General features: G+C 32.5%; 1 protein-coding gene across 1 annotated transcript in view; it reads right to left on the bottom strand.

The window, feature by feature from the left end:
* Nucleotides 1–537: 537 nt before the first annotated feature.
* The window catches only part of LOC124536520 (mucin-5AC), a 64,314-nt gene continuing 48,693 nt past the window's right edge, over nucleotides 538–16,158 (bottom strand). The window contains exons 3-10 of the mRNA XM_047113078.1: nucleotides 4,732–7,666; nucleotides 4,122–4,360; nucleotides 3,957–4,033; nucleotides 3,504–3,867; nucleotides 3,292–3,422; nucleotides 3,056–3,205; nucleotides 2,734–2,885; nucleotides 538–2,524 (exon numbers count right to left, since the gene is read on the bottom strand). Of these exons, the coding sequence (XP_046969034.1) occupies nucleotides 2,404–2,524; nucleotides 2,734–2,885; nucleotides 3,056–3,205; nucleotides 3,292–3,422; nucleotides 3,504–3,867; nucleotides 3,957–4,033; nucleotides 4,122–4,360; nucleotides 4,732–7,666 (4,169 nt within the window). The 3' untranslated portion in view covers nucleotides 538–2,403. The remainder of the gene's footprint in view (nucleotides 2,525–2,733; nucleotides 2,886–3,055; nucleotides 3,206–3,291; nucleotides 3,423–3,503; nucleotides 3,868–3,956; nucleotides 4,034–4,121; nucleotides 4,361–4,731; nucleotides 7,667–16,158) is intronic.

The raw sequence follows: 16,158 nt of genomic DNA, 5'->3' as shown, positions 1-16,158 counted from the left end.
AAGAATTCGCGCTTTACTTCGACGGTGTTTACCCCCGCAAATACTTGCTGAACTATGTTAACATTGTGGCGACTTGGTGCGCCGAGTCGAGATAAAAAGATTTCGCTCAGGATTCGTTATGAGATCGCTATTTTAAAAAAAAGTTATGAAACTCTGTTGTGACCAGATTTTAACTTATTGCATTAATTATATGAGATAAATATTTTTAATAATGTTCTTTAAATAAATTTAAGTAATGTTTACATTTGTTGGATTTTGTATAATTTATGTCTGAAATTCGTGGAGTCTTATTAATTTTTTGTAACATCTATCTGTATTTAAATGCCAGTTATCTTAAGACAAAACTTAACGAACCCACCAATCCGCATTGGGGAGCGTGATGGAACATACTTCTAACCTTCTCGTCAAAAGTGAGAAGAGGCCTTAAGTCAGCAGTGGGAAATTTATAGGCTGTACATGTTTTAGTAGTCTTCAACTTATTGTCAGTTGTTATCAAAGTTCACACATATACAAAGATGAAAAATTAAAACACATAAATATTATTATATACTATATTCAGGATCTTACAGGTTTAATTTGTAACTAATTATTATTATTATAATTAAATTAAAGATCTAAATGTACAAAAATGTTTTATATACAAGAACTTTCATGCATATACGTTAATAATTCTAATTATCTAGTTGGTAAATGTTTGACACTTCAGGAATTTACAATTAACATCAAGGTCCACGAAAAATATTAAAATACAATCATGAAATTTCTCAACACACACAAAAATTAAAAAAAAAAGCAATACACGGTTTAATACATTTTAACCATATTTACATTAAATTGACAATCATTAATTTATTTATGAGACACAAAAATCGTTTTCTAACAGAGTATTAATTCAATTTTAAATAGAATTATAATTGTAAGTTGCATTAAAACCTTTTTTTAGACGACTGCGTTAATGTAAATTGTAATAATGTTATTACCTTGAGATATATGACGTAAATTGTCATATATTTGAATAATTATATATATAACTAGGGAGGAATATACATGGTGAAATAAAAATAATATTTAAATCGTCTTACATTTGCCTTATATTTAAGTAACGGTGTCAGTTCTATGCATGCAGTCGAGATTTCGTCATTTCTAAATTAAAGCTTGTAATATAAATAAAACATTACGTTTGAGGTGGCGCAATAATGGCAGTAAGCCACCTTCTAAAAACGTAATCTTGAACAAAATCGACAAATTATAAGTGAATTATATATCGACTTCTTCGACTTACTTTGGCTAATACTCAATAAGAGCCCATCTCAAGCGTATCATGCGAAATATAATTCCTAATAACAACAACATATATTTCTTGACATTACATTTCGACTGTCTATAACTAAAGGTCCTGATCGACGAGACATAAGCTTGCGGCTAAGATCAAGCCGTTTTTCCTCGCGGCTTGTCTTTCCTCGGGAATTAGTTTTTTGAAGCTAAATATGTGCGTAGGTTTATTCCAACCAGTCACAAGCTTGTTTCGTCACGTTAAACCACGGTCTTACCATGATCCACTATCGAGCTATCAAAACCACGATAAGCTCGCACGTCGACCAGACCCTTAACCACTTCACTCTAAATAACGTCCGCTTACTAGTCACCTGATCTGTCATCTGGGTTACACACATAAACGAACTCGTAATATAAAAAGAATAACGCATATTCTCCACAATATTTACATACCAATTGTTTGTTGGCACACTATTACACGTTGTCACACTGCCAATGAAACTACGGATTCTGAGCAAATATAGGTATGCAAAGATATCTACAGGATTCTGTATAGACTCACCTTATTCCGACTTACAATATTGGTGAGCTCTTATTCTATCTATTTACATCTCACGATCAGTCAAAGTTACTATTTTGGCAGATTCTCTTAAATTTTACGGATTAATTTTTAAATCTTCTGTTCTATATATATTTTCAAATAAATCATAAATTTCAAATAGCCATTACAATTTCTAGGCCATTCAGATTAATTTGTTTAGTTCTATTATTTTTACGTTAACTATAATATCGAAAGTTTATTCCGGTTTGGCACAAAATGTTGTTTATGATATAGGCCGGACTATAAGCGGCTAATATAGATCTAGAAAAATTTGGTTAACTGTTACGAAATTGATTTTCATGATTTATGATTAAATAATGAGAGCATACCTATTTCACAACCTGTTAATGAATGAAGCTGGGTCTATGTTTGTAGGAAACTGGTAAAGTTGATTTTAGTACCCAACTCTAGTAATATATTTATGAACATCTAAATGATAATTCTGAAACTATTTTCTATTACTAAACACGAAGTTTAAAGATGATATTGTCAAGGGGTTAAGTTAAATTTGTAATGTTAGGTAAGTTCTAGAAGTTGCTATCGTAGTCGGAGCGGCGTCGTGAGTAGTGTGAGCGAGGAAACTCCCCCGTGTAACCGTATACTTGTGATCCTGCGCCCGCCTGCCCGTAAAGCTGCGACCCTCCGTATCTAGTTATAAAATACAGAATTATTAAATTCAATACAAAATTATCAATAACTGCTGTCTTAATATCAAATATTTACCTATAAAGCAATTCAGAAACACTGGTTTATGTATCAATGCTTTAAGTTGAATTTTGTAAGTAAGGGAAAGTGAGATACGTTTGGCAATATATAAAAATATACGAGTACATTTGAAATTTGTCAAGTACACATACCCATTGCCAGTGGTGCCGTAGATTTGCGATCCCCGCCCAGAATCAGGTGTATAATGTTGCATGTGCTTTTGCAACTGTGGAGTCCATTCTGATCGCCACGAATCTCCAGGGTTTGTATATGCCAGTTGCTCTATGAAGGCGGTCGACATACGCTAGATTGGAATAATACATTAGAAATATTTTTGTTGTACATACATTTATATAATAACTCTTCATAAATCGAAAAATATAAATATTTAATAATAATATTGTTAAATGACAGTTTTTTATATTCAATAAAATAATTTTAAGAAAAATCGTATCATAAATATTTTTATAATACCTTTCCGGACGGTATGTATGGCAAATCTCGTTCTTTCAACTGATGCATGTCATCAAATCCACCCATATGACTTTTATCAAGTTCCCGTAACATGTCCTCACTGAGTGGAATAGGCTGCTTCGTTTTGGTACTTTTTTGGCGATTGACAAGCTGAAAATAAAAAAAAAATATTAGTAGTAATCGTAAGGTAATTAATATAATTAGATACTAAAAATTTTGAAATAATGAGTTCATACCACAGTTACACCAAATATAACAACGAAAAGAAGTGACGCTAGTGCTATAACAATTACAGCAATGCCCCACTGTGGAAGAAGAGACTCTTCGTCAGGAGCGGCAACTGTAGGTTCCTCACGTTTTGGCAAAACTGCAAAGTAACATTTTAAACATTAATGATTTCAAATGCAATTCAATTATAAAATATTTAAAAGTGAGTCGTAATTTATACCAATAAATTCTGTGTATGCTGGATCCATAACAAATTTTCCCATTTCTAATTTCCCTGCAGACTTGTCAATGGTTTTGGTCATTTGTTCATTACTTTTTCTCATTCTATCCTCATCTGGCTGGTCTCCTAACATTGCATCAGGGTCGAAGGAATCGGTTGGTTCTTCTTCCATTACAGAACCGGATTTTGCTTCGTGAAGAGATTTATGGAAGAATTTCTTCAGTTGTGTTGTATCGACTCTTTGCTCCACATTATTGAGTTCAATAAAGTAATCGACGAGAACGGAGCCTTGACTGAATCCATCTATGCGAATGCCTTTGTACCATTTGCTTAGCAGATCAGATTTTGAATAGACGGAATTAAGCTGTTTAGAAATAAACAAGAATGATTTGTTAATATAAATTATAAGCCAATTTAATAACTTTATATTTAATAAAAAAATGTATTGCTTACCTCCTCTTTCACCTCCTTAGCCAGTTTCTGCCATTCTTTGGTATGTTGATCCAAAAATTCTGGTACCCATTTAACTCCTGTAAGAAGATTGAAACAAATTACATATGCATATTGTGTATCCTTTGGATTGTTTGTTTGAAAAGAAACAAATGATTTAAATATTACCTGAAACTATTTTTATCGTCGCTGCTATATCGCATTCATGGCGACAGACTCCAGGAGTAGTTGGTTGAGGAGGTGCCGATGTCGTTGTGGTCGAGGTAATTAGTCGCCGTGTCGTTGATTCGGTACTTATTTCTATTTGTGGGGTCGTAGAAGTCGCGTTACGTTGCAATTCAAGCAGTCGTTCAATAGAGAAGGGCGTTGTTGAAGGTGATGGCCAACCAGTAAATTCAGTTGAAGCTCTGCAATAAATAAACAATTTAAATAATTAATATTAGACAACATCACATACACTTGTATTATGGAAAATCAGAAGTAACGACGGTACCACAAACACCTAGACCCAAGACAACGTAGAAAATTTCAACCGTCCCGGATTTTCGGAGTGGCGTACCCAAGAAAAATGGTGTACATTCTACTCGACTACGGAGGTCGTCATTCGAAAATGTAACAGTTTTTATTTTATTCTTCATTAAATTTTCTGCTTTTTTTATTCTATTGTTCTATACTATAAAGTTTTTGCAAATTATTTAAGTTGATAATGCAATAACATATTGTCAATTGTATGTAAGTCGAGATTATTAGTAATAAAGAATAAATTTGGTGTACTCACCGTGTTGGCCAGCCCTTTTGAATCTTTGGAGTTACTTGTGGTGGACCTAAGCTTGATTTTTGAGTTGTAGTTTTTCTGTTAGCTTTTCCATTAGGTCTTGAAGGGAATACTAATTTAAAACCACCCGAAGATGCCGTTGTTGTACTTGATGTGGTTTCCTCTGTGTTATTCAGTTTAAAACCGGGTGGCAGTAAATTTGTGACATCAGCTAATTTCAATTTAACTATTGGAGATTCCTTTGTATCAGTTTCACTTTTGTTGAGATTGTATCCGGGCGGTAATAAGGCAGAAATATCAACTGGTATTGCTAAATGCGGTATAGTTTTCGTTTTTTCAGTTGTTGTTATTGTTGAAGAATTAAGTTTAAAGGTTTTTGGTAAGAATGCTGATATATCTAATTTTTCAACATTTTTCAAAATATCTGGTTTGTCTTTATCTTCTGTGTTAGCCGTTTCGACAACTTCTGGCTTAAAACCTGGTGGTAAAAGTTTACTGAGATCATCTTTTTGGAACTTTTTGAACAAATCTTCAGGAGTTCTTTCCTTGGGTTTGTATTCTTTTGGAAGCAGGGATTTATCGTCTAATATAATAACTTTGTTTTTAGAACTAATACCAGAAGAACGACCTTGAGTACCATTTATAATTTTTGCATCGTTATTTATTATAGGAACTTGAGTACTTGTGCTAGTTGTAGGCTTCATTGTTGTAGTAGTTGATGTTGTTGTCGTTGTCGTAGTACTAGTACGCTTATCTTTAAATGATTGTCGTGGTTTATATCCTGGTGGCAATAAGCCTGAAAGGTCATCCATAACTGTTACTAATTTCTTTTTCGGTTTTGGTGTAGTTGAAGTCGTCAGTCTATGAGCGAATTTCTTTATTTGCACTGGCAACGGGTCTGGAGACGATCTTTCTGTGGCAACAGTGAATTGCGTACTTTTCAAAGTGAACACATTTACTGTCGCAGGGGTAGTCGTCGTTGTGGTAGTCGTAGTAGTAGTAGTAGTGCTGGTTGGCTTAGTCGTTTGTTCTGTTGTCGTTTCTGTTATCAACTCTATATTTTTATTCTCATTATTAAGACTTCCAGATAACACCGCGCTAGATAATTCTGATTGTATGCTATCCAATTTATCATTTATATTTTCAGTCGATGAAGAACTGTTGATAAGACTACTAGAATCGTGCTTCGGATTTTGAGTAATAGACTCTTCTTCTTCCTCGTCTTCTGTTAATACTTGTTTCTTTTCTTCTTGCTCAACTGTTGGGAAAGGAAGAAATCGAGCACCAGAAACACTTCGACTTGTCTGTACAGACGCAACTACGATCCAATTTTCTGTTGTCGTTGGGAAAGTTTCATTATTTTCATTATTCATTGCAAAAGTTACAGCTGATTTGGGTGTAGATGGGTGAGTTACATCAGGTATTGAAATCGTACCATTTACAACACTTTTAGTGGTAACAACAGAGACAACTTCTTGACCCAAAATGGATGGTGTTTCAATAGATGATACATCCTCTTTTGAAAATGTAAATTTCAAACTCGGTGCAGTAGTATCGCTATCGTTTCCTTGTTCTGGTCGATCGATAACTGTCGTATCAATGAATTGCTTAAAATTGTCATCTTTCACCATCGTATTGTTCGGTTTCATTACTAATACATCAAAAGACTTAGTATTATTAATCGTTACTTCATCAGACACTTTTTCGGGTTCTTCAGTAGCATCGTATTCATCATAAATATCAGTAACCGGTTCTGCAGATGTCTTTACTGGTTTTGCGGTTGTTGTATGTTTTACCTCGGTATCATCTTCATCATCGTAGTATTCAACATACTCCCCTTCTTCATCTAGATCTTCATTGAGGTCATCTTCATGTGTTTCGTCCGTATCATTGGTTTTTGTTGTTGTAGTAGTCGGAGCGGTTACAGTTGTAGATGTTTTTGTCGAAGATTCAAGAGACATCAACATTGGAGCAGAATCATTTGGTATATTATCATGGTTCATTGAACTTGCATCTGGCTTGCTATCATCCGTTTCAGCAGTTTTGTTTGATTTTATAACTTGCACATCGTAGGATGCTTGGTTATTTTTCATTAATTCTCTAAATGAACTTATGTCACTAATATCATCTTCAAGAAGAGGTTCCAAATCTAAAAGTGTTTTGTATTCTGTTGAAGAACTGTGATAACTAATAGGAGTATTTTTAATAGGTTTAAAGTTACCATTTAAGTTATATTTAGTTCCTGGCACATTCGGTGAAACTTTTTTAATGTCTATTGATGGAGAATCAAAATGAGAAAATCTCGAATTATTTGGTTTAATATTGATTTTTTGTCTACCTGCAAGTTTGGTAGGGTTGTACGTTGTGACTTTATGGCGATCAAATAGGTCTTGATCATCGTTGTCAATTTCGTCATCATGTACAATGTGACCGCTTTGTCCATTGCTTTTAAGACTGTTTCCATCAAATGGTAAATTTTTATATCTATTATTTTGAAGATAATCTATATCAGGATTATTTATCGTAATTTGTCCCAAAAACGTTTCAGGTTTCGATGGATCGTTTTGGTAAGCAACAGAGTGTATTTGTGACACATCTGGTCTCTTTGTAGAAGCTGGGTGTACAAGTTGAAAATTATAAGGTAAAGAGGGCCTAAACCTTTGCCGTTGCGATGTCGTAAATTCGGGTTGGTTTATGTAATACTGTGTACCAGACTGACTTCTGCCTGTCGGTAATTGAAAAGGCGAAGGATTCTGATCGTAGTTTGGCACCGGGAACCTTACACGCCCTTCATTATATAGGGGCTGTTGAGGTGCGGATGCTACTCTATAACTATCACCATGCTCGAAGAATGAAGATGCCGGTCGACTATTTGGAAATATAGGCGGTTGTACTTGAGCAAAACTTCTTTCTGGTGTGTAGTAAAAGTCATTTTCATCTGAAACAAATAAAATAAATTTATGTTAGGCATGTTATGGCTGGATATACATGTAAAGTACTTTAAATTACAAATAAACATAGTTTAGCGTTGCAACTCTTGGTGAGTAATCAATAAAGAATGAGTAGAATGCTGCTTTCCGAACCGGTTGTCGGTTCGGTATTTTATTGTTATGTCGGTTGATCAATCGATAATAAAATAATATGCGAATAATTCTCGTGACTAAACTGTAATAAAATAATAATATTGTTATAAAATATTGTATATTAACTAATAATATAATTTATACAATTCTGCAAAGATAATCGGATGTTATATTCATGTTAATTCTTGAAAAAGAAGAAGATTTAAACTGAAGAACCGTTTTAGCTCCGATAACTATCAAAAATAATATTTATTGTTTAATTAACATTAAATTATATCCAATAGTCGTAAAGTATTATAATCGATACTGGAAAATAGTAATATAGGAAATAATAATTAAATCTAAATCATTCAATGATAGTAATCAATATTTAATTGCATGATTTGATGATGGTTTGTTAGACAAGGATGTTAACAATGTTTTTCGTAACATGTTTGAAAAAAATATTCAAAGAAATTAATAGTATTATTTGGGTTTACGTGATAATAGGCTAACCAGTAATTATTTGAAAAGCAATGCAAATTAGTATTTGGGCTATAAACTCACTTAACACTACAAAGCAACGCCAAATTACGGAGCAAACAGAACAATAACTTAATGGATTTCACGAGTTTGCTTCGTACGAATTTTCCTTTGTTAACAATCTTAATCCAATTTTATCCTTAGCAAAGTTTGTCATTTATGTAAAAAGTATAAAGAAACGTGCTAATGTTTTTGTTAAGGCTACATATGAAGAAAATATTTACACGTTTCTTTACAGCAAAAATAGGAAGATTAATATATCACAAATATATTAAATAAATTTAACAGGATATTCGTACGTAATAATAGCTTAATTGTTCGAACACATGTGGTTTATTTGATTTAATAGTCCTTACAACAAATAACTTGGGCCATCAACATCAAGAGCTCAGGTGTTGCCATAACAATTAATCGACTGTAAATGGTATAGTTATATATAACTTCGATTATATGATTATATACGTGCTTAATAAAATATTCTGCTGAACCATGTATATCTCCAAGTTTTTTTTATAGAATAGGTTTGCGGACGAGCATATGGCCACCTGATGGTCAGTGGTCTCCGTCACCTATAGACAATGACGCTGTAAAAATATTAACTATTCCTTAGATCGTCAATGCGCCACCAACTTTGGGAAGTAAGATGTTATGTCCCTTGTGCCTGTAGTTACACTGGTTCACTCACCCTTCAAACCGGAACACAACAATACTGCGTACTGTTGTTTAGCGGTAGAATATCTGATAGTGGGTGGTACCTACCCAGGCGGGCTTACACAAAGCCCTACCACCAAGTAAAGTTTGTTAATAATAAATTTAGTTTCACATAATAGATAACATTTAATTTATTTTTTTTTTGTTTATAATTTTAATTTCAAAAAAGAATATAAATATGGTTACGTCGTTTGCTGTCGGTACCAATTCTTGATATTAAAAGTTTCTCAACAACACGTCTGAAAGTTTAAGACTGTCAAGACGTTTGTTTTGTGCATTTTGTAGTTTTATTTGCCGCGTTCTCAGTTCGTTTGTTTTGCTTTATATGATTATTTCATATTCGAAACATGTTTCAGGATTATCTCATATGATAATGTTATTTTATGTTTAATGTTAAAGTTATCACAACATTAAATGTTAAAGTTATTTCCACCAACCCGCATTGGTGGTGGAATATGTTCCAAACCCTTTCCTTAATGGGAGATGATTAGCCCTGCAGTGGAAAAATTACAGGCTGTTACTGATAAAGTTATAAAAATGTGATAAATATTATTCAATTGATTATTTGTATGAATATTTTATCTAAACGTAATGATATAAGCACTTCTAGAAAAAAAAGAAAGTGATCTGCGTTTCTGGTTCATGTCTGTTGGATAATCTCTAGGAAATTACTTTCTGCGTATCATATCCCTAATTAAGGATGACGGTTAAGGCTCGATGGAAGTGTCACTAAGCGTAATAGGAAATCAATATATCGTTCCGAATATACGCAGTTCACTCCACATGTTAGTCGTAAAATAGATTCGGAATAACCAATTCTAAAAATATCATGATAGAAATCAAAACAGTAAATATCGCTCGACGTACTTATGACGTTATCAAAATATTATTTGTAACATATATTATAATTTAATTCGCAATTTGGCACTATTAATTAAAGTATCAACGGTAAAAGGCGTATTCAGAACAATATGTACGTTATCAAATGTCTAATTTAAACTATTTTATAATTCAGAATTTGTCTTGAATATTTTATAAGCATAGCACATAACAATTCTTTGAAGACCACAATATCAAGAAAACAGTAATGACATATTATTATTATGACTTTATATCTAGACAAGGTTCTTAAATATAAAGTCATGGCCTCACTATAAATATGTAATTTCATAAAAGCCAGTCGCTGAGTTTCATTCGCCAGTTCATCTCATATCTGAGGTAGTACAGAAGAGGTAGATTTATATCTATCAATAAAAATGGTGACTTTATTATTACTGTGATCATATAATTCCATTATTGGTTCAGACTTGTGTCAAAAACTGATCTTAGCCAGTGGTAACTTGAGTTTGAAGCCGCAATTTTCAGTTAAAATTCATACGCTCTAAGAAGAGTTAATAGTACCTACCAGAATGATACCCGTACCTCATAAACCTCCGTTCACCAAACAATCAAACTCTGTATTATTAAAATCCGGTTGGAATGGTCGAGGTTTTGATTATAGTCCAAGATACAGTTGATGTCCTTGTACACATTTTCTAAGCTGTAACATGTGTGATTTCAAATTTATATATCCATAAATTTATCCTACCGCCCAACAAAAGTATTCAGTACTTTTGTATTCCGGTTTGAAGAGTGAGTGAGCCAGTGTAACTACAGGCACAAGGGACATAACATCTTAGTTCCCGAGGTTGGTAGCGCAATCGTAATGTAAGTAATGGTTTATATTCCTTACATCGCCATTGTCTATAAGCGGTGGTGAACATTAACTGTCAGTTGGCCTATTTTCTCGTCTGCCTACAGAGATCATAAAAAAAATACTATAATCTAATAAAATTTTCAAACATATGTTCAAATAACTTAAAATCTCCGCTCATAAATTATTACATAATTTTATGTATAAAAAAAAACTTCTTAGTAAAATTCAACGAACCTTATCTTGAATAGATACGGAAATAATGTAATACGTGTTGGCGTTATTTCCTGAGGGTGATACACAAACAGACGTGATAAAATTGCGAGTAAGCGTACACTGGCTCGTATTCCTCTAATTTTTTTACATTGGATTCTCGATCTTATTATTTAAGCAATAAAAGCCAAAGGTGCTTAACGTAACGGTATAAAACAATGGTGCCCTTCAGCTTATTGTGCGAGTGTCGTAATAATAAAACGATTTATATGTATGAATATGCATATAGTTATCTCGTAAACATATTTCACCTACATTGTTTCTGAATGTTCGGTAATTAAAAGGTAAATCTAAATGAGTAACTTTATTACTACTTACTTTGAAAATGCTTCAACGACCTTTGAAATGAAAAGCCCCTTGAAGCATTTTCAGAGTGTTTTTGTGTTTTCTCAAGAGCTCAACACCTCAAATTGATAATTAAAAAGAAATGAAAGATTTTTATGAAAGCATAATTCAATTTTTTTTTTATATAATAATTGACCTAACGGTTAAGTATAATCTATTACCTATTTCATCCAAAATAATAGAATCACTTCATTATAATTAATCGTATATAAAAATGGTCTAATTATCTTATTTAAAAATATTAACAAATTGTTATCTTTCATAGACTATAAATATACAAATAAATAAAATTTACGAGTCTATGGTTTATGTTAATATTGTCATTTGCGAGTTACACAAACCGAGATTATTAATTACTTAATTACCCTGCCACCAAATAGTTTAAATATATTAGAAAATTTCGTTACTATCAGTAGCTCTCCAGTGGAAAGTGTCCTGTGCTTTGGAATTTACGTAAAGCGTTATAATTGTGCTATCGGATTATAAGAGACAAAAAATAGAGGGTACTTTTATTTGTACAATGTGATATTTTATACCCTGCTCTATTGACTAGGGATTGACCACAGGAGTCGATATCGGTCAGAAAGACAATCACTATTCATTATTAATACACGTTTCTTAAGCCTTTATCCCTAATTTGATAATATTTGACTTTAATATAGTATAATTTCGTAAGGCAGTTTTACAATTTTATCGAAACCACTGACGTGACATAACATGTAGGTACTTATACTCTTTCGAGTGTGAAGTGACGTTATACTTGCCCCAATACCGAAATTACTTGAAGTGAAAAAAAGGCGGCAAAAAAATCCGGCTTTCATTCCTCCGATGTCATATCGATGACTTTAGGGAAAACGCAAAAAGGGAGTGAAATTTCACTACGCGTATGAAATGTAACTGCTCTTTCGAGGCCAATAATTTTACTGAATAAAACACGCGAGTTCATTACGAAAAAGGTTTTATACAGAGGCTACATTACTACTTTCGACAGATTTTTAAATATATTAAATTTTTAAGTTGAGTAATTACGATATGACCATTTTTATTGAAATTAATATCGATAAAATGTCTAATTGATCTAATTGATGATGAAGGTAATTCGAATTTTTGAATAATTACGAAGATTTTATATTTACCGAACATTCAATAGTACATCCTTTGAAGTTTATTATAATTTTGCTTGAATTATAAGGGGAGCAAATTGCGTAACTTATCTCAATCAAATCTGACAGCTCTCATGGTCCTACCGTTGTTTCCATCCATTTTTCAACGCTTACGCTCAGTCGGAGAATATTTGGAAACGTCATCCAATTTTTTCCTTATCTCTCTATCTCTCAATACACACATACATATATCTTATTATCATATATCAAGTCTTTGTTATCAAAAGGAACGTAACGACTTATGAGTTCTGGTAGATATTGGATATGGTAAATGGACCTTTCCTTTTGTCTGAGAACCTTGTTGTAGCAAAAATTATCGTTACCTACACATAAGATATATCGCTAAAATAGATCAGCATGTTTAATTAAACTAATTTAGATTTTTTGGAAAAACGTGGCAATAAGTTGGTCAACGTTTAAAAATTATTATCAAAGAAGTGTGTCGGTGATATTTTAGTGCAACGCCAAAAATATAAAACGTTTCTGACGCTACTTTTACGAATGTTGTTCCTGTAATATATATTTTACATTATTTTCCCGTTTTTCATCACGCTCATTTCATATGAATGTAGATAAAAAAGTAAATACACAAACAAAGTTCTAGTATTAACGTTTACCTACTTACGTTAATGACACTAGTTGCAATGGTACTAGTACATACCTAATGTACTTAAACGTTCATGATTTGGTGATACATTTAAGTAATTTCGAAGGAAAATTATTTTTTTTGTCGTTATACGCCATTAACTCCTTACTAAAATGTTTTAATTTTCTTGGTCGAGAAATCTAGTCATTAAAAAAAACTATTCACGTGAAAATTTTTGCAAGCTTTCCTGACAAATGAAATAGGATTTAGTTAGAATATCTCCAAGATATTTAACAGCGGATTGAAAGATTTATATGGGTTAGAATTTCTTCTGATAAGCTGGAGGTTGTATTCTCACGATCTAGAGCTTTAGCATTACGAGAGGTTATTCTGAAACGTTTAAACACTGGTCTATAGCACTACGTTATGAACAATCAATCGCAATCTATTTAGATAATACTTACCTTAAAAAATAAAACGAAAATATTTTATATGACGCTTAACCAACTTCTATAAAAAAGTTTAAGATCAGATTGAAGATTGTCACGGCATCTTTTTCACGGATTATGATCAAGCTGTTCCAGATTAAGTGTCAAAAAACATAACTAAACTAGATCAACAATTTTGTGATTCGTTGCAATATATACAGAAACACAATTCTATATAAAAATATACACACACGGAAACTTTGTCTTTATAGATACTTCAGAAATCCCTTAGGCTTTGTAAGCTGTAACTTTGCGATCGATGTGTCAGGACAGAACTAATGAATGCTGGTATTAAGACTTCTAGCTTTTAGTGATCACGACAAAGTTCTAAGAAGTTAGACGCAATGTGGAAAAGTTGTTCACAGACAACCGTAAACAATTAAACTGATATCAATAACTTCATCGTTCGATTAAAATCATATACTAGTTATATACTTATACAATTATCTTATAACAATAACAACAACAGCCTGTAAATTTCCCACTGCTGGGCTAAGGTCTCCTCTCCTTTTGAAGAAAGGCTTGGAACATATTTCAACACACTGCTCCAATGCGGGTTGGTGGAATACACATATGGCAGATTTACAATGAAATTTACAAATGCAAAGGTGTTCACGATGTTTTCCTTTACTGCCGAGCACGGGATAAATTATAAAAACTAATTAAGCATATGAATATTCAGCGATGCTTGCCTGGGCTTGAACCCACAATCATCGGTCAATATTCACGCGTTCTAACCACTGGGTTATCTCGCCTCTATCTTATAAGTCTTTACATTAATGAAAATTCTAAAAATCTGTGATGATTAATACGAGGGTGCGGTATGTCGTAAATCGAAGGTAATTAGGCGCACACGTGTTGAACAGTCTGCGCGTGACGTGTAGAAAGGGTTTAAAGCTTTTTATGGCGTAAATGTACATTTTGAAAACCATTTAGAGCATGAGTGTTGATAATTGTTTATTAGCGGTTAGATAGAGTAAAATGTAATTCATAGAAAATCGGGCTAGTCCATAGAAAAACACGATACAAAAAATAAATGGATATACTGATTTATTGCGACCATTGTTTATTAAATTGGATCCGTTGAATATATTCAAATAATTAGATACTTCTAGAGACATAAGGATACCTTAAGAGTCCAAGATAACAACACGAACAGTAGTTGTATAAAAACGTAAACAAAACGTTTTCCAACATAATATAATCGAATGCGTGAAAGAGAAAATGGATGTTATTATATAAAATTATTAACAGTTTGAGCGTATCGTACTCAAAGGGCTAAGTAACAAGGGGATTAATTTCCTTTGTTCAATATACTATACCAGGAAGCAGGGAAGAAAGATTTTCCTGTCATTGAAATTATAATTTCTCTTTTATTTATAATATAAATTTTATTTGGAGCTGTTGCTCTTACGATTTATAAAAACACAAATTTGACAATGATTAAAATAAAATCGGACTCAAGGGATCGTAGACGTTGAAATGTAAGAACCTGAAATGTGATTTGAGGTTCTCAGGTTTCAATACCGCTTTGGGCGTTTCCCCATACTTGTTTTGTATAACTTTTATACGGTTTTTTATTTATTTTAAGGTGGCTGACGTCACCTCAGGGTAAGTGGATGACATTCGCTCATAAATATTCGCACTGACACTGTAAGTAATATAAATAAAGTTTGAAATTATTTCTAAGAAGACTAGACTTCCTTGAACTCCACTGGTTAGCTCTCCGTTCAAATTGAAACACAAACATATAATAATAGAGCAAGGAGTAGGCAATAAAAGTAAAAATAATAGTATTAAGAAGAACAGCAAAAAATATTCATTGTAAGATTAATTATTTTATTAATTTAAATGGCAGGAGAAAGGCCCCTCAAATAAAATGAATGTTCGAGTTTAAGCTGAAGACATATAAAGCCTACTTGTGTATACGAATATTAGTAAAATACTTAGTAGAGTACTAGAAATGACACCATATACAGATACATATATTATAGTGTAAATGTATCTTTACGAGTCTTAAATCTCACCGGGCGTAACCAAACGACGATTTAATTAAGTCATAACTCATAGTGTACAAAGTGCACTTTATAATATATACTTTTATTGATATATGCGTACCACTAGATAAAATACTGTCGCTATTATTATTGTTATTATATAATGTCATTATATAACTGAGTACGCTTCGATTCGCTCAAAACTTTACTCTTTCAAAATTTACTCAACTAATGCGAAAAAACAATTTTCATGTTTTATTTATTTATTTTATTTAGTTCTTCAACAATGTGTACTCTGTTTATAATAATATAATATAACAAAATAATATTATATTCTAAGTGTCACAATTACTTAAAGAAGAACACAGCATGCAGTAAAAGAAAACAATCAAGATCTTAACCTAATTTGAAAATTATTTCCTGTGCCTGTATTCTTTATTCTGCAATAATGTAAGCAAAGTTGCGGGCAAAGTAGTTTATTTACGAACACGAATCTCAATCAGTAAAAGTTTGTTTTGTGGGACATCGGAAGACAATTGTTCTTAAACTTTGTTACCAGCAGAACAATG

The sequence above is a fragment of the Vanessa cardui genome, chromosome 2, assembly GCF_905220365.1.
Source record: "Vanessa cardui chromosome 2, ilVanCard2.1, whole genome shotgun sequence".
NCBI lineage: Eukaryota > Metazoa > Arthropoda > Insecta > Lepidoptera > Nymphalidae > Vanessa > Vanessa cardui.
The sequence above is the reverse complement of the archived record's forward strand: the minus strand, read 5'-3'. Positions and strand labels throughout refer to the sequence as shown.